Source organism: Mustelus asterias, chromosome 16, assembly GCF_964213995.1.
Source record: "Mustelus asterias chromosome 16, sMusAst1.hap1.1, whole genome shotgun sequence".
In the NCBI taxonomy this organism is placed as follows: domain Eukaryota; kingdom Metazoa; phylum Chordata; class Chondrichthyes; order Carcharhiniformes; family Triakidae; genus Mustelus; species Mustelus asterias.
Genome location: NC_135816.1, coordinates 69,324,078 through 69,348,032, shown reverse-complemented (window position 1 = coordinate 69,348,032; position 23,955 = coordinate 69,324,078). Strand labels below are relative to the sequence as shown.

Sequence of the window (23,955 nt, the reverse complement as noted above, 5' to 3'; positions counted from 1 at the left end):
CAACAAGTTTTGCCTAGACATACAAAGATTAAGAGCAACGGTTCGGTGGCAAACTCTGGATCCTTAACCAGAGGAGTTTAAATATATTTATTTCCTCATCTGCTCTTGTTTTTTGCAACACTTTATGCCCTATTGAGTCCCTGTAATCAGATCCATGAAGCCCCAGCAAACTCAGCTTTTACTTAGATTTCTCATTCGCTGTGTTGTGCTATTTAAATTATGAATGACTGGAGATCTAGGAAGGGTGTTCTTCATTAGATATTAATGGATATATCCTAAATCAGAACACTGAACTCCATTAGCATGGCTGCTGGAAATATGGACAAATTAGTAACAACAACTATATAATTAACATAACTAAAACTCCTCAGGTGCTGCATAGGAGTATTACAAAACAAGTCATATCAGGAAATTAGATGGTGAAAGATTTTATCAAAGAGAGTTTTAAGAAATGTCTTAAAGGAGAAAAGGGCGGTGGAGAGGCGGAGAGGTCTAGGGATGTAAACTTTTCACTTGTTTGTAGGCATAGGCCTTAGGTACATTAGTCGGGGAGTTCAGATTGTCAAGCTGGGGGGAAAAGGCGGCTGGAAGCAATATTGATTGAGGGAGTCCTTTAATTTGGAGCTGGGTGGACATCACTTCTTTCTCCTCAACCAGTATGGCAGGCAACCTAGGCAACTGAAACAATTCACACTTACAGCCCACCATTGTGAAGGTGTCCACAAAGCAACCATTTTTCAATTCCCAACTCCGAGAATAGTAAAATTATTTCCTCTGTTGGGGGAGTCATGAAAGAGGAAACACAGGGCTAGTCATTTTTTTTACCACAGGGGGAAGGGGAGGGATGAGAATCACACAGGCGGGAAACCCAAACTCAGCAGGGACATTTATGCTGAGTTCAAACAGACCCCATTTTTGATATTCCAAAGGCCTTAACTCGCAGAGTAGATGTCATGAATTTATGGAGAAGACATAAATGCTCTTAAAGGGGCAGATAGGTCTGTTTGTTCCATGATTTGAAGTTATTTAATTCTCAGCTCTTTAAAAATGAAACAGAAAAGAATGAACTGTCAGTTAGCGTAAGAAAAACTCCTGCTAGACAGGCCATCTGGTGTAGCTTAGAAAAATAACATTACCATTGCGTACTGCAGTTTCAACTGATTTTTTGTCAAGGGCTACTATTACAGTTGAGCCCATTACAAATTCTTCTTGGATGCACTTCAAAAACTCCAAAATTACTTATCTCAGTGGGTGGTCTGAGTTCATGGTTTAATTGACTGTTTTAAGAGGCTATTAAATGATTAGATGTCTTTGATGTGGTTACTGAGTAGGAGTTTATTTATTTTTTATAAGAGATTGACCACTTGAAAGGATTTATAATCTTTGAAATAGATTTCATGTAGCCTTTCTTTCTGTATCAAGTGTGAATGAGAGCTTCCTTAGAACCATAGAACCATAGAAAATTACAGCTCAGAAATTGTTAGAAGTGTTAGAAAATTTTTAAAATCTCCACAGAGCTTTTGAGGTCTATCCAAAATGGATAGGATAGAATAAAATAGAATCCCTACAGTGCAGAAGGAGGCTATTTGGTCCATCGAGTCTGCACCAATTACAATCCCACCCAGGCCCTATTCCTTCATATTCACCCTACTAATCCTCTTTACACTATGGTTAATTTAGCATGGCCAATCAACCTAACCCGCACATCTTTGGACTGTGGGAGGAAACCGGAGCACCCGGAGAAAACCCACCAGACACGGGGAGAATGTGCAGACTCCACACAGACAGTGACCTGAGGCTGGAATTGAACCTGGATCCTGGTGCTGTGAGGCAGCAGTGCTAACCACTGTGCCGCCGTGGGTGAATGGCTATGGAGATGGAATGAGGTGGCACAGAGGTGGCATGGGATTATGAGGGAGTATGGAGATGCCATAGTGGTATGAGGTGTCATGGGGTGTAAGGTGGCAAGTATGAGGTGACAAGGAGATGCCTTGGGGGTGTGAGGTGGGAGTATGAGGTGACATGGAGAGGGGGGGGGGGCGGTAGGTGGGGATCAGAGATGAGGGCTGGAGACCTGAACAGCCTTTTATAAAAATGGGGAAAAGTCTCAGAGAATTGAGACCTGGCTTCTAACAAGCCCTCCTCAGCACTTATCCATCTGCTTCCAGAGACCTGACCCGATCATGCCTGGAGCAAAGATTGTGCAGGGATAATTTCCATGGATTCGGGTATGCCGGGAGATTCCCTGTCTCGAACATTCCACCTCCGTGGTGAAAATCTAGCCAATAATCTAATTATCAGAGCGAGACTATTAAGGGATGAAATGAGGGAACATTTTCTCACCTAATGGATAGCAGAATTCTGGAACTCCCCCTCTCAAAAGGCTGTCAAAACTGAGATTGACAGATTGTTACCTGGAGTTCAAGAGCATGATGGAATAGCTTTAAGAGACTGAGTGACCTCCAGTTGTTCCTGTGGCTAGGTTTGTCTGGAGTACACATCTAGGGGCGGCATGGTGGCACTGTGGTTGGCACTGCTGCCTCAAAGGACGAGCGACCCGGGTTCGATTCCCAGCTTGGCTCACTGTCTGTGTGGAGTTTGCACGTTCTCCCCGTGTCTGCGTGGCCTTCCCCTGGGTGCTCCGGTTTCCTCCCACAGTCCAAAAGACGTGCATTGGCCATGCTGAATTCTTCCTCAGTGTATCCAAACAAGTGCCAGAGTGTCACAGCTAGGGGGTTTTCACAGTAACTACATTGCAGTGTTAATGTAAGCCTACTTGTGACACTAATAAATAAACTTAAACTTACGTAACACCTTGTGACAGAGAACAGGCAACAATGGATTAAAGTCATGTGAAACTTGGTTAAATACAAAAAAATGCCGTGTGGTCATAAAATGCTCTTGACTTCGCAAAATCAGCTTTTTTAAACTATAAAATCGCTTTTACTTCCTGTGGTAGTGCAAACTAAGATTGTAACTTCCTTCATCCCTGATGCCTCGCATTCACTTCACTGTGAAGTGAAAGCATTGTGTTAAACCAATACAGAGTTACAGAAAATTTTGTTTTGTTTCAGATGGCAGCATCTGCAGTATTTTGCTTTCAACAGAGTTGCAGAGCCTATCCGAACCGTTTAAAACCTGGATTTACATCGCATTTACAGCACAGAAGCACGCCATTCAACCCAACTTCTCTGTGCCAGATTTTATGCTACACACAAGCCTCCCATTTCACCCCAGTTAACTCTTTACTTCCTTTCTCCCTCATCCACTTACTTAACTTCCCCTTCAATGTATCTTCGCTTTTCACCTCAGCTCGTGAGTCCCATATTCGAACCATTCTCTGCTTAAACTGGTTTTCAAATCTCTACCTAAATATGTTGGGAAAGCTAACTGATTGAATGTAAATACCACATAAATGGGAGTGGTAGACCCAAATAATTCAGGCTCTGTCGCAACCACTGCTGTTAGTATCATTAATGTAAAAAAATACAAATGAGTTTATATGTTGTTTTTAATAGATAATTATAGAAGTTAATTTCCTCCATCAATGCACTGTTTTTAACATAATATGAAAAACTACAAACTCCACTCAGATGGGAACTTGCACTGTCTTCAAGTAAAGATAACCTGAATAGCCTGGAAAGGCAATCTGTTCCTCTGAGAAAGTCCTTATTAAAACAGCCAAAGGGCGAGATTTTCCAGCCACGTTCACCCCAAAACTGGAAAATCCCGCCCGAGGTCAATGGACTTTTGCACGGTCCGCCCGACCCCCCCACCCACTATGATTCCCGTGGCGAGTGGGACAGGAAAATTCCCCCCAAAGTGTTTAGTAGGAGAGCAAATTTGACACCACGACCACTAAAGGAGAGATTAGGGCAGGTGATCAAAATTTTGGTTACAGATGTTGTTGTTGTTCTTGGTGTTAAAGAGATGAATTTTAAGGAACATCTTAAATGAGGTGAGGGGTACAGATGTAGAGAGGTTTAGGGAGGTGGCCTAGGCACTGAAGGCAAGGACACCAGTGTTGGGGGCAATTAAAATTGGGAAGCTCATGAAATCAGAATTTGAGGAATGCAGATATCTTGGAGGGTTATGAGGCTGGATGATGAGAACTTTAACTTTGAGGGTTTGGAGAAAGGACAGATAAAGGGAGTTGAGGTACAGGTCAGCCATGATGTGATAGAATTATAGAACAGGCTCGAGTGGTTGCAGTTGGTCTATTGCTATTTCAATGAATTGATCTAGAGCCTTCTGCTGTATATGAAGCCTAGAACAGTTAATAACTTACCCATGAGGCCAGCGAGGAAAGCTACATTGAAATCAATCAGTTTGTTAAAGTGTTAAACACCAACTCACCTTCTCACTTCCAGCCAGATAGACACTCGTGGCAGCCAAAAGAATCCCATGTCTTTCACATACGCCAGTCAGTAAGTCTCGGATGGTCAAGCCAGGCTGAACCATTACTAAAGAGGCTGTTTTGTCAGGGAGGTAAACACAGCAGTATCTGACTTTCCTTTCTTTTTCTACTTCCGGGCTCAGTCTTTCATTCTGCAACCAAGAGCAACACAATAAAACTCCACTGCAACACATCTGAGTGCAGTTTTCCTTCTGATCATCCACATTTGGAATCCCTTCACTGCAAATGAAAAGTCCACACCTACCTGTTGAGATCCCTTCCTCTCTCTCTCAAAGCTCCTCAAGCCCTACAAGTTTCTAACCCAGAACTCTTATGCAACACCCACTGTCTTCAACCCACCAGTGGTGACCATCCCCTTAGCCAGCTAGAACTTCAACTTTACAATTGCCTCTGTAAATCTCTCCCCTTCCCTATTCTACTGTAAGATCCTCATTAAAATCTAACTCTGAGACTTTAGTTCTCCTAATATCTCTTTTTGTAGCTCGGTGTCAGATTATGAAATGCCTATGGATGCTTGTTAATAGAAATGCTGTTGTTTCTGTTTCCCACTAGGTTTCCCCTGGCTGAGGGGTCATTTACCAGAGGGCATAGATTTTTAAGGTGATTGGTAGAAGGATTGGAGGGGACATGAGGAAAAACATTTTTATCCAGAGGGTGGTGAACATCTGGAATTCACTGTGCAAACTGAATGTTGAGGTTGAAACGCTCAACTCATTTCAAAAGTACCTGGATCTGCATCTGAAGTGCGGTAACCTGCAAGACTATGGATCAGGTGCTGAAAAGTGGTATTAAAATGAGCAGCTAGTTTCCTTTTTCTTTATTTTGGCCAGCGCAGACATGATGGGCTGAATGGCCTCTTCCTGTACCATAACTGTTCGACAGTTCGATGGTAGTTAATGCACACTTGCTCCCTGCAGTGGCACATCCCACTTACCCAAGCCCAGAGAGCCTAGGCACAGATTGGCAGAGCCAAGTACTAGGGATACTCAAGTTAGGCCCAAGTGTCAGCCTGACACTGTGCAGCTTATCGGAGTTGCTTGTTATCTTGTTCATTTAGGGACACCCTGCCCACTGAGGCATTGACCTGTGGGTTTATTTGGGAAATAATTTTTTTTTAAATCCTGCTCTCGTTGACGGGTCTATCTGCTTTAGATTTCAACAGGAAAGTTAAACTTGCTGATTAATTGTTAACACCATCACGGTGAACTGAAGGCATGGTTCAGGTATCAGATTAATAAAGTTGACGCAGACTCAATTATGAGATTTCGGTAAAACACCCTGCCTCAAGGCAATGCCTTCTATTGGCTGCCGTCCAAAGTGTCCGAGCTTCTTCATCAGCCATGTGGCAGACAGCTGCCATCAAGATAGTGGAAGAACTTACACTTGGCATTCTAATACCTCAGTTTTCTTTAAATTGTAACTGCAAAAACCAATGCCACAAACCAGATTTAGCTATCAGCAACTGAACACAATCTACTGTCTAACACGTTATCCCCTTTCCCATAGAAAATAAATCACCAGATCAGAAGATGGATATAGGTAAAGAAAGCCATTGAACCCATCTCATTTCATAGTCTTTGCCGCCAGCCTCCAACTGGGTCTAACTGATATCAAAAGTTTTTTCCTAGACTACCCATCATCCAATTGCAAGCACTGACTACTTGTTTTGAGTGAAGAAGGACGTAACCAGAAAAATTCCAATTAAGGGAAGAAAATGTGAGCAGTAGCCCTTATGTCCTATTGCTTGCTACGCACTATGACCTAGTTAAGAGGGCATTTGGGAGAGTCTAGTCCATTCACAGACATTGGGCGGGATTTTATGGCCTCACTCATCCCGAAACCATAAAATCACACACGAGGTCAATGGACCTTCCCATTGATCGCCCCTTGCCCACTCCGATTCCCATGGTGGGCGGGTGGTAAAATTCTGGTGACCTTGTCCAAGTGTCCATTCTTCACATACAAGTCTGGACAATGAGCATCTACATGTTATTCATTTCTGACAGGTACCACAGCTCAGGCTGCTGCTACAACTGAATGCTGCAGCAAAACACAGCTGAGTATTTCCTCTCCGGCGCCTGGAACATTGAGCCGTAGCTCGACAGCATTGCCTCAGCTGAGATTAGTTACCTCAGCAGGAGCAGTAATCTTGCAACAGCACATTGAAGTTGATTGACAAAATACCCAGAGGAAACCTTGTTTTTTTAACATGCTGAGCGGTGAGGGTTTTGGAATGCATTGCCTGTGGATGCTACTTTAATAATAACTTTTGAAAGAAAATTGGACTGAAATATGAAGAAGTAAACATTGCAGTGATATGGAGAAATAGCCGGGGAGCTTAACTAACTGGAGTTTACTTCAAAAAGGGCTGTCACAGATTTAATCGTCTGAATGTCCTCCTATGCTGCAGCATTCAATGATTCTGTGATACCTGAACAGGCGATCTGCCTTCTGGTGATAAAAGGTTGGATTAACTGTAAGGACCGCCAACTGACCTTTGATAAATAACTGAAGAAGTCTTTCACAGGTTTGGCACACTGGACAATCACTAGATAATTACATGTGATAAGCAAAAAGCACTGTTTTGCAAAAAAATTGCCAATGGTCTTGAAAAATCTGAGGTGAGCATTGAGAGAAATCATTTGTACAATGCTAAATGATGTTCCTGCAGTATAAACAGTAACATTTATAAATGACTGGTACTGGTCCAAACTGGAGTTCCATTTTAAGGCACACAAGACCAATTCAGATAAGTACTAAAAATTGTCAGGTTTTACTGGTTCTACCGTTTGAAACTAATTTCTTTTAGAGATTTCCTACGGACAGACACACTTAAGTGGCGAGACATCAAATCCTAAGCAGACATTTCTCGAGGGCAACTGCTGCTTGAAATGCTGAGAGACCAGGGAATTTACTGAGTAAATCAAAATGGCTTCAAGGTTCATCTCTGCACAACTATAAAATCAACAAGTCATGTAGCTGGCTGCTCTGCTCTCCCTTGGCTGTTCCCAGTCCAACTGACCCAGATTACTGATTGTACTCAAAGTGGAAGATTTGTAACATCTGCTGTAGATTTGTGCAGCTTGAATGGGTAACTCCAATCACAGATTTCTTTGCTTCGCCTTTATCGTACCTCAGTTCTGGCTTGTAAAGAGCTGAGGAAACCCAGTTCCACACTGGCTGTTGAATACACAGATCCCTGGGACTCACAGCGAGATAGGGAGAAGCCATTACTCTCCACAAAGTCCCCTAAAAAGAGAGAGAGGTAATTGTTAGTCACACTGTAAAACAGTTCAATATGACCTTGATCAAGTTACAAAGAGCATCAGTTCACTTCCGTGATGGGTGAGTGAGTGAAGCACGTATCTATTAGTGTTAAGTTGCATAGACCATAAGATGGATCCATCTTTGGTCTGTAACAAATTAGATGATCTCAACTTCAACAAACTAGATAACAAAGAAGAAAGAACAAAGAACAAAGAAAATTACAGCACAGGAACAGGCCCTTCGGCCCTCCAAGCCTGCACCGACCATGCTGCCCGACTTAACTAAAACTCTCGACCCTTCCGGGGATCATATCCCTCTATTCCCATCCTATTCATGTATTTGTCAAGACGCCCCTTAAAAATCACTACCGTATCCGCTTCCACTACCTCCCTCAGCAGCGAGTTCCAGGCACCCAACACCCTCTGTGCAAAAAACTTGCCTCGTACATCTCCTTTAAACCTTGCCCCTTGCACCTTAAACCTATGCCCCCTAGTAATTGACTCTTCCACCCTGGGAAAAAGCTTCTGACTATCCACTCTGTCCATGCCCCTCATAATCTTGTAGGCTTCTATCAGGTCGCCCCTCAACCTTCGTCGTTCCAGTGAGAACAAACCCAAGTTTCTCCAACCTCTCCTCATAGCTAATGCCCTCCATACCAGGCAACATCCTGGTAAATCTTTTCTGTACCCTTTCCAAAGCCTCCACATCCTTCTGGTAGTGTGGCGACCAGAATTGAACACTATATTCCAAGTGCGGCCTAAGGTTCTATAAAGCTACAGCATGAATTGCCAATTTTTAAACTCAATGCCCCGGGCGATGAAGGCAAGCATGCCATGTGCCTTCTTGACTGCCTTCTCCACCTGCATTGCCACTTTCAGTGACCTGTGTACCTGTACACCCAGATCCCTTTGCCTATCAATACTCTTAGGGGTTCTGCCATTTACTGTATATTTCCTATCTGTATTAGACCTTCCAAAATGCATTACCTCACATTTGTCCACAAACATTCAATTCCTCCACCACCAACAACTGTGGCAGCTGTGTGTACCATCTACAAAATGCACCGAGGGGTTCACCAAGGTTCCTGAGGCAGTACCTTCCAAAACCATGTGCATTACCACCTAGAAGGGCAAAGGCATCTGAAATCTGGGCAGGCAACTGCTTCAGAATCTGAGGAGTCCTGAATGTTGCTGAACATTGTACAATCCACTTCTGACCTTTTGACGGAAGGAAGGTCATTGATGAAGTAGCTGAAGATAGTTGGGCCTAGGACACTCCTGTGATAGAGATTTCCAGAGGTTTAACCCAGCGGCGATGAAGGAACAACAGATTATTTTCAAATCAGAGATGTGTGTTACTTAGATAGGAACTTGGGGGTGACAATATTCCCACGGTTCATGGTGAAAGCTGTGGGTTTGGAAAGTGCTGTTGAAGAAGACTGAGCGAGATAGTGCACACTGCAGGTCAAGGGATTGGATGTTTAAGATGGCAAATAAGATATATTTTGTTTGTTATGGTTCCCATTCCAAGGCAGCAACAGAACTGTGAGTGAAGGTAACCCATAGTGCACAACATGTTATTGTCAACCGTTGTTGCTGGAAGAATTCAAGATCAGTTCAATGTCATGTGTATGCACAGTAAGGATAGGATGCTATGTCTTATATGATTGATAAGACAGTATTGGCGGGGTATCGAGGGCAGTTGATGCCTGTGGAACTGTAACCCAGTTTGGGCTACCCCATTCAGGAAGGAATGAAGAGATAGAAAATTGGGAAAAACATATACTCACAAGTCAGAAGTAAATGGTCCTCTCACATGCCAGATGTGAGAGGTCAAGATATTTGCTTTATAGGGACAAGGTCTTTGTACGAATGAGAAAATCCCTTTGAACCCTGTAGCACCCCATTAAACTGCATTGTTCCTCATTATAACTCTTTTTAAAAATTCATTCATGGGATTTAGGGGTTACTGGCTGGGTCAGCATTTATTGCTCATCCCTAATTGCCCTTAAACTGAATGGCTTGCCAGGCCATTTCAGAGGGCATTTTAAGAATCAACCACATTTCTGAGGCTTTGGAGTCACAGGTAGGTATGACCAGGTAAACATGGCATATGTTTTTCCCTTCAGGACATTAGTGAACCAGCTGGGTCTTTTTTGATGACAATCAACAGTGGTCATCATTAATTAGATTTTATAATTCCAGATTTTTTAAAAATTGAATTCAAATTTCATCATCTGCTGTGGTGGGATTTGAACCCTGGGCCCCAGAGCATTACCCTTAGTAATCCAGTGACAAAACCACCACAACATCACCTCCCCACGCAGTCCAGTGCACTCCATTGAATCACATTACATCTTACTGACCCCATTGTAACCATTTATATTGTATTACAACCATTAGCTCATACTTCACGACATTACATTCCAATTATTGAGTAGGTTTTTCAAGCCTAACCTCCAAAGGAATCTCTTTTCTCGTTCTTCTGACTCAGCTTGGTTTTACTCCTCCGGATCTGTTTTTCTGGATTTCCTTTCTTGTCATAGCTGTCCTGTGGGATGCCGCTGAAAGATTTTCCTGACTTCAGCTTCTTCTTCTGTTAAGGACAGTAAGAGATGCATCATGAAGGTTATTTATCGCCTGCTCACAGGAAGTGAAAGCATTGCAATGCCTGATCTGTCATGTCTGAGTTCAGTCCAATGTGTACCAAAAGGACGTGGGCCAGATGTAACTGAATAAACAGAGGGTTATGAACAACACGCATCATTGTTAATGTGCAAATCAGCCAGAGTATTATAATGAGGTAGAAAAAACACTTCCCCACAGCAAATAAAATTATGAAAGGTTCAATAAACCGGTTAAATCAGCTGCCTGATGGAATGTCTGCAAAAACAAACCCAGTATGGAAATAAGCTATGGTATGCTTGCCCAGATTCACCCAATCACAGCACAGCGGTGAACTGTGAAGCATCACAAACTGCTGGATGATTTATGCATTTCAAAACAGTATCAGTGATGCATTTCTGTAAATGGCTGTGTTAGATTAAATCTACGTTAATGCCACAGAATGTTGTGTCCAGAAACTAAAAGTGTAAGTACCCTTTTATCAACCTGATATTTGTTAATATCTATCAATCAACTTCTGGTCCAGGGAGATATGAATTATAAACATGGACCCTCATTCCTTCAGGTTGTGAATAGTTGTTGGAGATTTTAAAACTCAAATTTTGAATTTTTACTTTTTTTCCCACTCCTTTTACTGCCTTCTTTTCATTTTCTCTCTTAATCCAATCTTTCTTTCCCTCCCTATTTCTCTTTTCTGCACATGATTTGACGTCGAATTCACCCACCTTAATTTACCCTCTTTTCATTGTTTATCTCTCAATCCTTGGCCTGGACTCTCCCAAAAAACAACTTAGTGCCCAATGTGCGGGAGAAAGGAATATTTCCCACCCAATTTTTGGGCATATTTACATATTTGGGTGCATTTGGACGAATCTCCAACCTTCGGAGCATTGCAGAGTGCCTCAGCATGACTCACTCAGGTAAGTGGTGAGTGGAGCCTATTCCCGCCCGGGCGGCCTGCAGCATTGTGCTGAGTGGGACACTATGCATGCACCGATCTGTCAGAACAGAGATCAGTGCATGCGCAGTAGCCTCCCCCCCACCCCCACCCCCATTGCCGACCTCCTGATCGCTGACTTTCCCAATCGCTGGCCAGCCTCCAACTCCCCTGATTGCTGGCCTTCTGACACCCAACCCCCGATTGCTGCCTCCTGAACTTCCCAAGGCCAGCCCCTATGTCCGCCCACCCTTGGCCTGCCCTGATCTCCCTCTGAAAACCCCCTCCACCCTCAGCCAGCCCAGAGCACCCCCCCACCCCAGCAGCCCCAGCCCCTCCCCGCAACACCGATAGCCAGCCCCGACTCACTGGACATCCCGAACCTCCGACCCCAAAGGCCAGCCCCGACTCCACCCACCCCCCCACCCCGGCAGGCCTAACACACCGACCCCACCCCGACGGCCAGCCCCGATTACCGCCTCCCTCCCTCTCCCATCGATCCTCAATGCACAGTTGTAGCAACCCTCCCCCACCACCGATCACTGCCCCCCCCCAATCGGCCCCATGCCCCCAGTATGGCCTGCCCCCTCTGGCCTCACCCCCTTGGCACTGCCTGGTGCCCAGTGGGCAGTGCCAATGTACCCGGTGGGCTGTGCCAATTGGCCCCTTGAGGAGTGCCAGGGTGCCAGACTGGCACTGCCCAATTGGGAAGCCCATTCCCACAACCTCCTGGGGGTGGGGGGGGGGGCGCGGGGGCGGATGCCTCAATAGCCTCTGTTCCCTCCAGCGGGGTCAGGATGCCTGTTCCCTGTTAGTAGGGAGCAGTCGTAAACACCACGAGAGGGAAGCACTCCCTGAGTGGGGGAGATGCTAGCGGGTTCGGAGGACACCGTCATTTCAATATGATAATCAGCTCCGTGCCAATTTCCGGCACAGAGCTGATTATGCTCAAAAAATGTGCCTGGGAGAATCGCGATCAGCGTTAACACCGGTCGCGAACCTTGCTACCGGATCCCCGCTGGTGCCTCCCAGCCCGCTGCGCTGCTCGAGCAGTGATGCGAGCTGGGAGAATCCTTGCCCTTATTTCTCATTTGTAAAGATGATACACCATTTGCCCTGTTGTCCACAAATACCAGAGCTGCCTTGTTGTTCATGCTACCAACTCACCTTTTCCAATGAAAGTCTACAAAGACAAAGCAGATGTGAACAAATCCAACTAATGGGGTAAGCTGCAAAATGTCACATCCCAGCTAAGTCCAGCCCATTCGGTGGGTAAGAGGTTCCTCCAAGCCACTTATTCACATAAGGAAATTCCATTTCCATGATATGGCGTTCTCACTATTCTTATTGTAAGAAGTTTCACAACACCAGATTAAAGTTCAACAGATTTATTTGGCATCACAAGCTTTCGGAACGCAGCTCCTTCATCAGGCTCCTCTCCCTGTTGGACTTTAACCTGGTGTTGTGAGACATCTTACTGTACCCACCCCAGTCCAAGCCGGCACCTCCACATCATACTCTTATTGTGACGCACCCTGCCCACCACAAAGCTAAGGTATAGATTGGCAAGATCCAGGGTTTCGATATACCTAAATGGGGCAGAGTGGAATTGAACCTGTTAAAGTGAACATACATGCTGCATAAAATTAAACCGGAGCACCAAAGAGGATAATACAGTTTTCAATTTTGAAAGTCAATTTAATAGGAATAAGTAAGGGTAGTTAGAGGTTGTGTCAGATTCTCCATTATCCCCTGTTAGTGATTGGACCTTACCTTCTTGGAGTCACAGGAGCCCAAAGTCTCCTTGTCCTGTCTGTGCTCCAAGGCTGGACTTCTTCCCTGTGCGTTGCTACCAGGTAGAGGTCGACCTTCAACTTCTGCCAACACACACTGCTGGTAAAGTGGGGACTTCACAAAACGTGTGTAGCTGTCAAATTTCATCAGGTTAAAGATCTGTAGAGGGAGAAATATAATGTAGTGTGGTAAATAGAAAATTCTAATGAAAGAATTAAGGGACAATATAGTAGAATAGAATCCCTGCAGTGTAGGAGGCCATTTGTCTCATCGAATCTGTACCGACTCTCCGATAGAGCATCCCACACAGGCCCATCACCCCACCCCTGTCCCATTATGCTCGTAACCCCATGCATTTACCATGGTTAATCCACCTAACCCGCACAGCTTTGGATTGTGGGAAGAAACTGGAGCACCCGCACAGACAAGCTATTATGCTACTGGGTTCACATCATTGTTCACCAAATGCTGGGAGGTAGATGGGGGAGCAAATTTGGAGGCAAATATCAGAAAGGTGGTGGAGCTTTAGTAATAATGGGGGATTTCAGTTATCCAAATACAGACATAGAGAGAGAAAGAATTCCTGAAATGTGTACAAGAAACCTTTTTGATAACTTTGATTGCAGCTCGATGAAGAAGGAAGCAGTTCTGGATCTCTGGGGAATACAGTGGAGCATGTTTTAATGGAAGAAAAATTGAGGAACAGTGATCGTAATATTGCCAAGTTTAGAATAGCTGTTGTAAAGGACATGGACAAGGACAATCAGACTTAAAACTACTTTACTGGGGGAGAATTGATTTCAGCAAGTTATAAAGTGATGGCAAACTCCAGATGGTTCCATCAGGCTTACACCAATAGTTACTCCGAAAAAGTCAGAATTAAAATTTCTTCTAACATCTGGGTAACTACTGCAAATGCCAGGCTGGCCACCCGATGCGACCCCCCCACCGACTACCTACCTCCCTTGGTATTCCTCACCAACATGACTCTGATAACCCTTCCCGCCAAGGATTTCACCCACGCACCCCCCCCCCACCAGGGGGACTCTTCCCCCTGCCCCCACCCCCATGACCCGACTCCTTCATGACCCAACTTATCCCAACACGAGGATCCAACCCAACTACCGCCAATCTCCTTCCTCCGATGACCACTTCACCCCCATGCTTTCAATTCCTTGACCTCCCCACCTCATGAATCACCCTCCTCACCCCTCCCCCCGACCCTCTCCACTCAAGTTTTCTGGAGGAAATAAGCATGCATTAAATTCTTCTAAATCCTGCGTGGCACAGTGTTTAGCGCTGCTGCCTCACAGCGCCAGGGACCCAGCTTGGGTCACTGTCTGTGTGGAGTCTGCATGTTCGCCCCATGTCTGCATGGGTTTCCTCTGGGTGCTCCAGTTTCCGGCTATGTTAAATTGCCCCTTAATGTCAGGGGGACTAGCTAGGGTAAGTGTGTGGGGTTATGGGGTGGGATCTGGGTGGGATTGTGGTTGGTGCAGACTCGATGGGCCAGATGGCCTCCTTCTGTACAGTAGGATTCTATAATTCTGCGGCCATCGCTTTCTGACGCGAGTAGAAAGTTATGGCCCATTGTGTTTGATTCTGGGCACTGCGCATTAATAATGGTGACAAAGTTTTAGAGGGGCATGCATAAGAGAGACAGAGAGAACCTGTAAAGGTGAAGAAGAGAATTGATAGAGGTTTTCAAAATTGTATGATTTTGATAGAGTAATGAGAAACAGTTTCAAAGTTTCCAGTTTTAAAAAGTTCACAAACAGAGAAAGCAGATTTAAGGTCATTAAAAAAGGAAATAAAGATACAATGAGGAAAAAAATGCGAAGATTTGTGATAATCTGGAACATGCAGTCTGAAAGGGTAGTGGAAGCAGCTTCAATTAAAAATTTCAAATGGAAATTAGATGAATACTTAAACGAGAAAAATTTGCATGTCTTTGAGGAAAGGTCAGTGGAAAGGGAGGAATTAGTTCGATCCTTTGAGCAGACATAACAGGCCAAAAGCCCCACTCTGTGCTGCGTGATTCTGTGATTCTTAAACTGACTTCCACAGGAAAAGAAAAATCCAATTAACCAATGCAGAGTTTTTTTACTTTGGTAGAGTCCTCAGCGTACAATTATCTGTCCAGTGATGGATAACCATGTGCTGGCATTGATTTGATTTGATTTGATTTATTATTGTCACACGTATTGGTATACAGTGAAAAGTATTGTTTCTTGTGCACTATACAGACAAAACATACCGTTCATAGAGAAGGAAATGAGAGGGTGCAGAATGTAGTGTTACAGTCATACCTAGGGTGTAGAGGCAGGTCCACTCAAAAGTCTGATGGCAGCAGGGAAGCATCCTGCATTTAAATATCCTGCACTTTATAGGGCTGGTACCTCACTGCCTCTCGATGTCCTAAATGTTTACAGAATGGCTAAGATCAAGTGTAGTATGGTCGGCAGCCCATGGTCAGCCGCACTTGGTCGAGGTCATTAGGTTACACTGAAGCTTCATATGTTTCATATGAAGCAATTTTTTAAAGCGGCATCTCGGCCTTTTGGCTAAGATGCAAATGAGCTCAAGTCTTGGAGGAGGAACCTCCCCCTTCTCCAATCAGCTTGGCTCATGTCGATCAGGCCCAGGACAGGGTGGTTTGGTCGCTCACCCTGTCTTGTCAGCCTGGATCTGAAATGCCTCAACTTGTTGAGACTCTGAATTGGATTTGATTTGATTGAATTGGAAAAGTATTTTTAAAAAATGTTTACAGAATCATTGAAGTGCTTTTGAAGTGTAGTCACTGTAGTAATGTAGGAAACCTGGCAGTCAATTTGCACACTGCAAGCTCCCTCAAAAAGCAGTGCGATAAATGACCAGATAGCCAGTTTTAAAGATATTGATTGAGGATAAAATATTTATCAGAGTGGAGTTAAACCTCCTGCTTTTCTGCAAATCAGTGCAATGGGATCTTTTACATCCATCTGAAAGGTGAGACAGGGCCTCGGTTTAACATTGCATCAAAACATGGCATCTCCTACAATACAGCATTCGCTCATTTTGCACTGTAAACTCCGTTGAAATGATGTGTTAATGGGCAGGATTTTCTAGCCGCTCTGCAACTGCGTTTTCCAATGGCAGAGGCAGTTTGCTATTGCCCACTGGCGGGATCTTTCAGTCTTGCCAAAGTCTATGACGTTTTGTATGTCTCACCCGCCCTGCCGCCAGGGAGCCTGCTGTTGGGTGGGGGATGTTTTCGGGGGGACTGGAAGATCCCGCTGGCAGGAAAGGCCAGAAAATCCTGTCCTAAGTCTCTGGAGTAGAGGTTGACTTGATGAACATCTGATTCTGAGATGAGAAAACTGCCACTGAGCTTCCAGGTCAATAGGATAGATGCTGGCTGTTTATCTAAAAGAGCAGAGCTGGCCAAGGATTGCTTCAAACAGGCAATGCAAAATGATCCAATATTTTGTTGCGAGTGTTGGAAAGTTGAAACAAATATAAATACCATCACTTTGTCTTTGCTTGCTCCCACCATCTTCAGATTCTTAAAACTTTGGGCCAGAAGTTTCTCTCTGCTTATCTTCAGATTTGAAATTGGTTTTGCGCATAGTGGGCATGTCCCAACCAGGAGGCATGAAGTCCAGTAAAGGTTTCCCACACAAACTCTTCCTGAAAATACTGGCTCTAAGACTGTGAACTAGTACCAGAGATGACTTAGATAGAGCCCTCAGTCTACGATTATTTGTCCAGTGATGGATAATCATGTGCTGGCATTGTGCCGGCTCCTGCATTTATATCTCCTACACTTTATAAGGCTGGTACCTCACGGCATCTGGTTGTCCTAAATGTTTTCATAACCAGAGGTGATTCCTGACAGTTCAACACTTGCTCACATGTTATAAGGACTGGAAGAGCGTACCTGAAGCTGTTGTGCTTTGAACATATCCGATTTGGGGTCATTGAGAACGTCCTCCTCCAGTTGTGCCTGTCTATCGATGTTGATGGGGCTGAGGGAATTGCTGGACAGGTATGTGCTGTAGATCTCGCTAGCATTCTTTGAAAGCTTAACACAGGAACAGAAAGAAAAGGGTCAATACAGTATCATTCATGTAATGAAGGGAGTTATACCTGAGTGATTAGAGGAATATATAAAAATATTTGATTAAGAAACGTAAGTCCAGCTGCTCTCACAGTTACCTCAGCTACACTCCTCACACTCTGCTTCCAAGCTGGAAGGACACTATTCCATTCTTCCAATTTCTTAAACTCCAACATATCTGTTCTGACAATGCAGTGTTTCACACCAATGCTACCTATATGCCCTTCTATTTTGAGTTGAGGATTCCTCCCCCCCTCCCGCACCATATTTGACATGTCTTTTCCATTTCTCCTCACATTGCTTTTTTCCTGCTCCCACAGAAGTACAGTTATGTACCAGGCCACACCCTCCACCTCACCAGCCTCCACATTCAACAGATCATTCTCTGCCATTTTTGATACCACCAGCATGAAGCCATCACCAAACAGGCCTTCACCTCCTCTCCCTTCTCAGCATTCCGAAGGCGGCACACTGTCCTTGCCTCAATCACCCTAACACCCTGTCCCCTTCCCATGCAAGCATAGAAGACCATAAGACCATAAGATAGTGGAGCAGAATTAGGCCATTCGACCTATCGAGTGATGCTGTCCTTGCTCTAATTGCTCTGTCTTTCTCACTGTCCATGGCCCTAAACATTTCTTCCAGGTGAAGCAGTGGTTTAGTAGTAATTCTATCGACTTAGTGTACTTCGATGTTCACAGCGCAAAATGCAATACAACAGCAAGATCAAATGGAGATTGAATGACTACTTTGTGGAATGTCTCCCCTCAGTCCAAAGAGCATGACCCCCTGAGCTGCCGGTCACTTGTCATTTTAATTCTCCCCACTACCCCCACTCTGACCTCTCTGCTCTTGACATCCAATACGGTTCCAATGAAGCTGAATGCAAGATCGAGGAAGTGTACATCTTTTGATTGTGCACTTTACAAACTTTCAAACTCAACATTGAGTTCAATCATTGCAGATCATAGCCTCTGCACACTTTGTTTTGGTGTTTTTTTTGTGCTTTTTCTTACTTTTAGATAGCACCTGTTGATAATAATGCTGCTTTTCCTACTTACATCTCCTGAATCACATCTTTTGTTTCTTTACTTGTTCCATTACCATCTCTTTTTGCCTTGGCCTCCATCCCTTTTGTCATTTTATCTCCTCTTCCACCCTATTACAGATGTTCCCTTTTGTTCTTCGCCCCTCCCTGCCATACCTCCCCCCCTCTGCCTCTCCACTCCTACCCTTCCCCCATTTTCCTGCATCCCAAGTTCTGATGCAAGTTCCCCAACCTGAACTGTTTCTCTTTCCAGTGGTGTGATTTCGACTTAGGAGTATTTCAGACATTTTCCTTTTATATTTATGATTTTTCACATCTATGGTGTTTTGCTTGTGAATCATAAGAGATCTTTGAATGTTACAAGTCTGAAAGGTTAGATGTTGCAGTGTAATTCATTAAGAAGCGATTGACTGGCAAATCAATCAGTGGGAATCGAAATTAAACAGCAGACTCAATGGTTAGGATTTTGTCGGGCCAGCGGGGGTGTCACCAGCAGGTCGGAGAACAGCGGGGAACTCCCTGTCAGTTTTGTGGGGGAGCTCAGAGAGAATTGAGTGCCATCCAGGCACATATGTGGCCACCATTTCTGCGATTAAGGTCCCTGGCAGTGAAAGTCTTGCCTGGCCAGAGTTGCCAACCAATCAGACCTTCTCAGCCACCGCAACCACCGGGATGCAGTACCGGACATTGCAGTGGCAGGGTCCGGTACTGCATCCACCAGAGGCCCAGGATTGTCAAGGGACGCCAAGCCATAGGTGAGTGATGACAGGACGGGGAAAGGGAAGGGGGTTCAGGGACAAAGGCAGCAGTTTGCTGGGCAGTTTTCAGAAGATGTGGGAAAGCTCTGCACTTAATCCCAGAGGTAACAGTAAATTGCATTGGGCTCAGTGATCATGGGTGTTGATTGCTTCATTAATTCGTCTCATTGACATCCCATTGGACGTGGCCAAGAAATCTCCATCTGCTTCTTCCCCACTCTGACTTAATCCGGGGAGGTTTTGTCACCTCTGGGAGACTGACGCTAGTGCCCCCTCATGATTAAGTGGGTCTGGTCACCATGTTTCCCACCATAATGAGTGGCATTACATCTAGCATAATATTTCAGGGAGAGAGCAGTTAATCTATTGAACAGGTTTCTGTGAGAAGTTGGAAGCAGTTAGCACTGATTCATTCAAATGCAAATTAAACAGATTTTTATTTTAGAAAGCAATGATTTGTGATACAGAATATGAATAATTTGAAACATGCTAAATGTAGCATACCTTAGGAGGAAAAGGCTGTCCAGTCCGTTGTCGACAGATTATTCGTTTTTAAATGTTCTTTCGTGGGATGTGGTTCAGCTGCTAGAATTTGTTGCCCATTCCCAATTGCCTTTTGAGAGCATTTAAGTGTCAATCACTTTACTGTGGATCTGGAGACACAGGTGGGCCAGACCAGGGAAGGAAAGTAGATATCCTTCCCTGAAGGGCATTGGTGAGGCAGATAGGTTTTTACAACAATCACGGAGGGCTTCATGGTCATGATTACTGAGACTAGTTTTAATTCCAGATTTGTTTTCTTAATTAACTAGCTGAATTAAGCAATTGAATTTAAATTCCACCAGCTGTTGTGGTGGGATTTAGCCATGCTAAATTCTCTCTCAAGTGTACCCGAACAGGCGCCGGAGTGTGGTGACTAGGGGATTTTCACAATAACTTCATTGCAGTGTTAATATAAGCCTACCTGTGATACTAATAAATAAGCTTTAAAATTAAAAACAAAGGTCAGAGAGATGTCTGAGTCCTACACTGGAAAGAGACCAGGAGTGATCCAGATTCATGGTTCTACTGTCTACTAGGAGTGAAAGAGGTATAGTTGTGGTGGGATTTAAACCTGTATCCCCAGAGGTTTAGCTCTAGATTACTAGTCCAGTGGCCTTACTACTACACCATCTTGTCAACTATCATGGTAGTAAGAGGTGTGCTAAGTAGACCCTTTGTTGTCTATCGTTTCCTCTGTTCGTAGAATCATGGAATCCCACAGTGCAGAAGGAGGCCATTCGGCCTATCGAGTCTGCACCATCAACAATTCTACCCTATCCCCCTAACCCCACGTACTTACCCTAGCTCGTCAGCCTGACACTAAGGAGCAATTTAGCATGGCCAATCCACCTAACCCACACATCTTTGGATTGTGGAAGGAAACCAGAGCACCCGGAGGAAACCCACGCAGACACGGGGAAAACGAGCAGACTCCACACAGACAGTGACCCGAGGTCGGAATTGAACCCGGGTCCCTGGCAAGGTGAGGCAGCAGTGCTAACCACCCGAAACTCTCCCATCTTACTCTCACATCCCACCCAGAACTGGGGGCTTCTGTAAAGAGCTTCAGTGTCCACCCAAAAAAATTAACTGACCCCCAATTTCAGAGTTGGGGGTCAAAAGTTTTGAAGGTAGGCAAGGGGCAGATTAAAGTCCCACTTTGCTGAGGACCACTCGTCATTGGATCAAACAGGAAATTAGTGGTCTCATGGTCTAAACTTGGGCATGATCGGTGTGCATTCAGGGAGAATACATGGGGGTAAACCAGCAGATAGGCTACTCTATCTCTGCTATGCCTTCTGGAAGACAGAAGAAAGTTGAAGACATGCAGAATGCTTGTGGAGGAAATAGGATCGGCCAACACTTACTTGGTCCAAGTCATCGGGTGGGATCTGTTGAAAGCGTTCGCAAGCTTGCCAAAATAATATGTTTTCCGCACTGAATTCCTTCTTTAAAAACTCCTAAGGAAAGAGGAGACAGTTGCAGTTATTATGGAAAAGGTGTATTGGGTCAAACTCAGCCTCAGCGATATCCCTTAGCACATTCCTCTCTCCAGAAACACAGCAACTGGCACTATAGCTATCACGACAACAACTTATATTTTTATAGCATCTTTACTACAGAACAACATCCTCAAGTGTTTCACAGAGACATAATTCACAGAGCAACAGGGCGGCATGGTGGCACAGTGGTTGGCACAGCTGCTTCACAGTGCCAGGTTCAATTCCCGGCTTGGGTCACTGTGTGGAGTTTGCACATTCTCCCCGTGTCTGCACCGGTTTCCTCCGGGTGTTCTGATTTCCTCCCATAGTCCGAACGACGTGCTAGTTAGGTGCATTGGCCATGCTAAATTCTCCCTTAAGTGTACCCGAGTGTGGTGACTAGGGGATTTTCACAATAACTTCATTGCAGTGTTAATATAAGCCTACCTGTGATACTAATAAATAAGCTTTAAAATTAAAAACAAAGGTCAGAGAGATGTCTGAGTCCTACACTGGAAAGAGACCAGGAGTGATCCAGATTCATGGTTCTACTGTCTACTAGGAGTGAAAGAGGTTTATAGTCGACGCTATGCAGAAATCAGGAGTGAAGCAGAATGTCAGCAATCAATTGTCCAACTGGAGGTGAGGCCTAATCGACAGGCTTGGCTTGTAGTCAGACAGGGGGATTCTGGGAAGGCGCATCGAGCCCTGCCCCAGACAGGATGGGTGATGGTGGATGGAGTGATGCTGATGGTTGGGGTGGGGGGGTAGTGGTTGCGTGAGGTGGGGTGATGTGGTTTTCTGCTACACTGTGTCCAACCAGGAGTGATACCATTCCACTATGTGGAGTCAGGACATTTCCCCAAAGAACGAGACAAAATCTGGCTGTCACCCCACCCCAGGCCTCCATCATATGTCACTCACCAATATCTTGGTCCAATTTGGCACGCTTTTGAATTGGTTTGCCTTTTAGACACGTTCTGGGAATTTCTAATTAAGATGAGAAGTTCTAGAAAATGTAATCTTTCCCAGTATTGTAGTTGTTTCCACAAATACACAAACTATTTTTCACCACAGGAAAAAACATCCCACCAATGTCATATGGCAATGACTCACCACCGACTAATTTCATTTCCTTCCAGACAAATATGAATTTATTAGTTGGATTTACCTCAGCTTTATAACAAATCTATTCATGAGGCAGTGGAATTCTGACCCCAAAAGAGGTCAGGTGGGAGCTTAAAGTGTTAAAAATCTGAATCCAGATTTCAACTCATCCATTTCCAGTATTGATGAAAGAGAGGTGGGCTGGGGACCTTTGAGCAGAGGGGGTGGTGAGTGCAGCCAACCCAGTCCCAGAAGGCAGGTTGGTAATTTTAACATATGCCTCATATTCATATACCATTTCAACCTTGACTTTGACCAACTGGGCTTCTTGGGCCTTGGGGAACCTGTCAGCCACAGAGAGGCAATAGGCAGCTCGGTCCAGGGGATGAATGTCATTCCTGATTCCCTGCTGAATACCTGTGGTAGGACATCCTCCCCCATACTAAGTGGCACCTCACTCTGCCAAGCTCCCCTCACACCTATAAACTTACTCTACCGAGGCCACTGCCCTCACTGCATCCTGAGGCTTCCAAACTCCCTCGAAAGGCCTATTATCTTTCCCTGAGGCCTTTGACCACCTGTTTGAGTCCTCCAGTCTTTCCCTCAGGCCTTCCATTCTTCATGCCTCCAATCCAAGACCATCCCACCTTCTTGGATCAAACAACCCCTTTTGCCTGATTAACAGCCCTAACCCCACACAAGGATGAAGCCACACCACTCCTTCTCACACAACTGCACCCCCCACCCCCCTTCCTACACCCCAACCACCACCACCAGCCCATCCACCATCACCCACCTTGTCTGGGTCAAGGCTCAATGTCGATGTGCCTTCCCAGAATCTCTCTGTCTGACTGCAAGTCAAGCCTGCAAATTAGGCCTGATCTCCAGGTGGCCAATTGGTTGCTGACTTCACCTGTACAATGTAAACTTAAAAGATGCGGTAACCTCAGCCACCATGCTCGTCATCTCCCAGTGTGCCAAAAAGTTAAAATTCCTCCCATTCCTACAGGACAGAAACAGACCATCCAACCCAACTGCCACTTTTCATGATCGACATGTGCCTCCTCCTATTCCAATTCAGTTAACACCATTGATGTATACTTTTAACACAGTGGTTAGCACTGCTGCCTCACAGTGTCAGGGAGCCGGGTTCAATTCCCGGCTTGGGTCGCTGTCTGTGCGGAGTGCACCCAAACAGGCACCAGGGTGTGGTGACTAGGGGATTTTCACAGTAATTTCATTGCGGTGTTAATGTAAGCCTACTTGTGACACTAATAAAAAAACGAATAAAAGAAGAATATCGTGGACGCTGGAAATTTGAAATGAAAATGGAAAATGCTGAAAGGACTGTAGAAGATGTTGATAGTGGCATAAAAGTAAAATAGCAGAATGTGTTAATAGAACAATGATCAGTGCTCAGCGAAAGCAAAACTCAAGAACAAGTGACAGATGGCCCAATAGGGATGGGGAGAGGGGCATTGTGTGGGACAAAAGACAAAAGATTTTTTGGAACTAAAAAAAGGGGGGGGGGGGTCAAGGAAAATGGTTGCAGTCTTGAAGAGGAGGAGGTCAAAGGGCAGGTTCCAACTTCTGTGATTGCAAGGGAAAGTACCGTGGGAAGGGGATGAGGGGTTGGGGTGATGGAGAAGTGGGCCAGGGTGTCATGGAGGGAGCAGTCCATGTGGAATGCAGGCAGGGAAAGGGGTTGACCTGGGGAAAAGGGGGTGGACGTGAGGGGAAGATGTGTTTTGTGGTGGCATCATGCTTGAGATGGCGGAAATGGTGGAGGATGAGCCTTTGAATGTTGAGACTGGTGGGGTGAAAAGTGAGGAAAAGAGGGACCCTGTTATGTTCTGAGCGGGAAGGGAAGGGGTGAGGGC

At 45.0% G+C, this 23,955-nt stretch overlaps 1 protein-coding gene across 2 annotated transcripts in view; it reads right to left on the bottom strand.

The window, feature by feature from the left end:
* The window catches only part of LOC144505522 (regulator of G-protein signaling 14-like), a 98,095-nt gene that overhangs the window by 28,703 nt on the left and 45,437 nt on the right, over window positions 1-23,955 (bottom strand). For both annotated transcript variants that reach the window (XM_078231647.1, XM_078231648.1), the window contains exons 4-9: window positions 20,855-20,947; window positions 16,959-17,102; window positions 13,019-13,198; window positions 10,141-10,279; window positions 7,551-7,666; window positions 4,357-4,548 (exon numbers count right to left, since the gene is read on the bottom strand). In XM_078231647.1, the coding sequence (XP_078087773.1) occupies window positions 4,357-4,548; window positions 7,551-7,666; window positions 10,141-10,279; window positions 13,019-13,198; window positions 16,959-17,102; window positions 20,855-20,947 (864 nt within the window). The remainder of the gene's footprint in view (window positions 1-4,356; window positions 4,549-7,550; window positions 7,667-10,140; window positions 10,280-13,018; window positions 13,199-16,958; window positions 17,103-20,854; window positions 20,948-23,955) is intronic.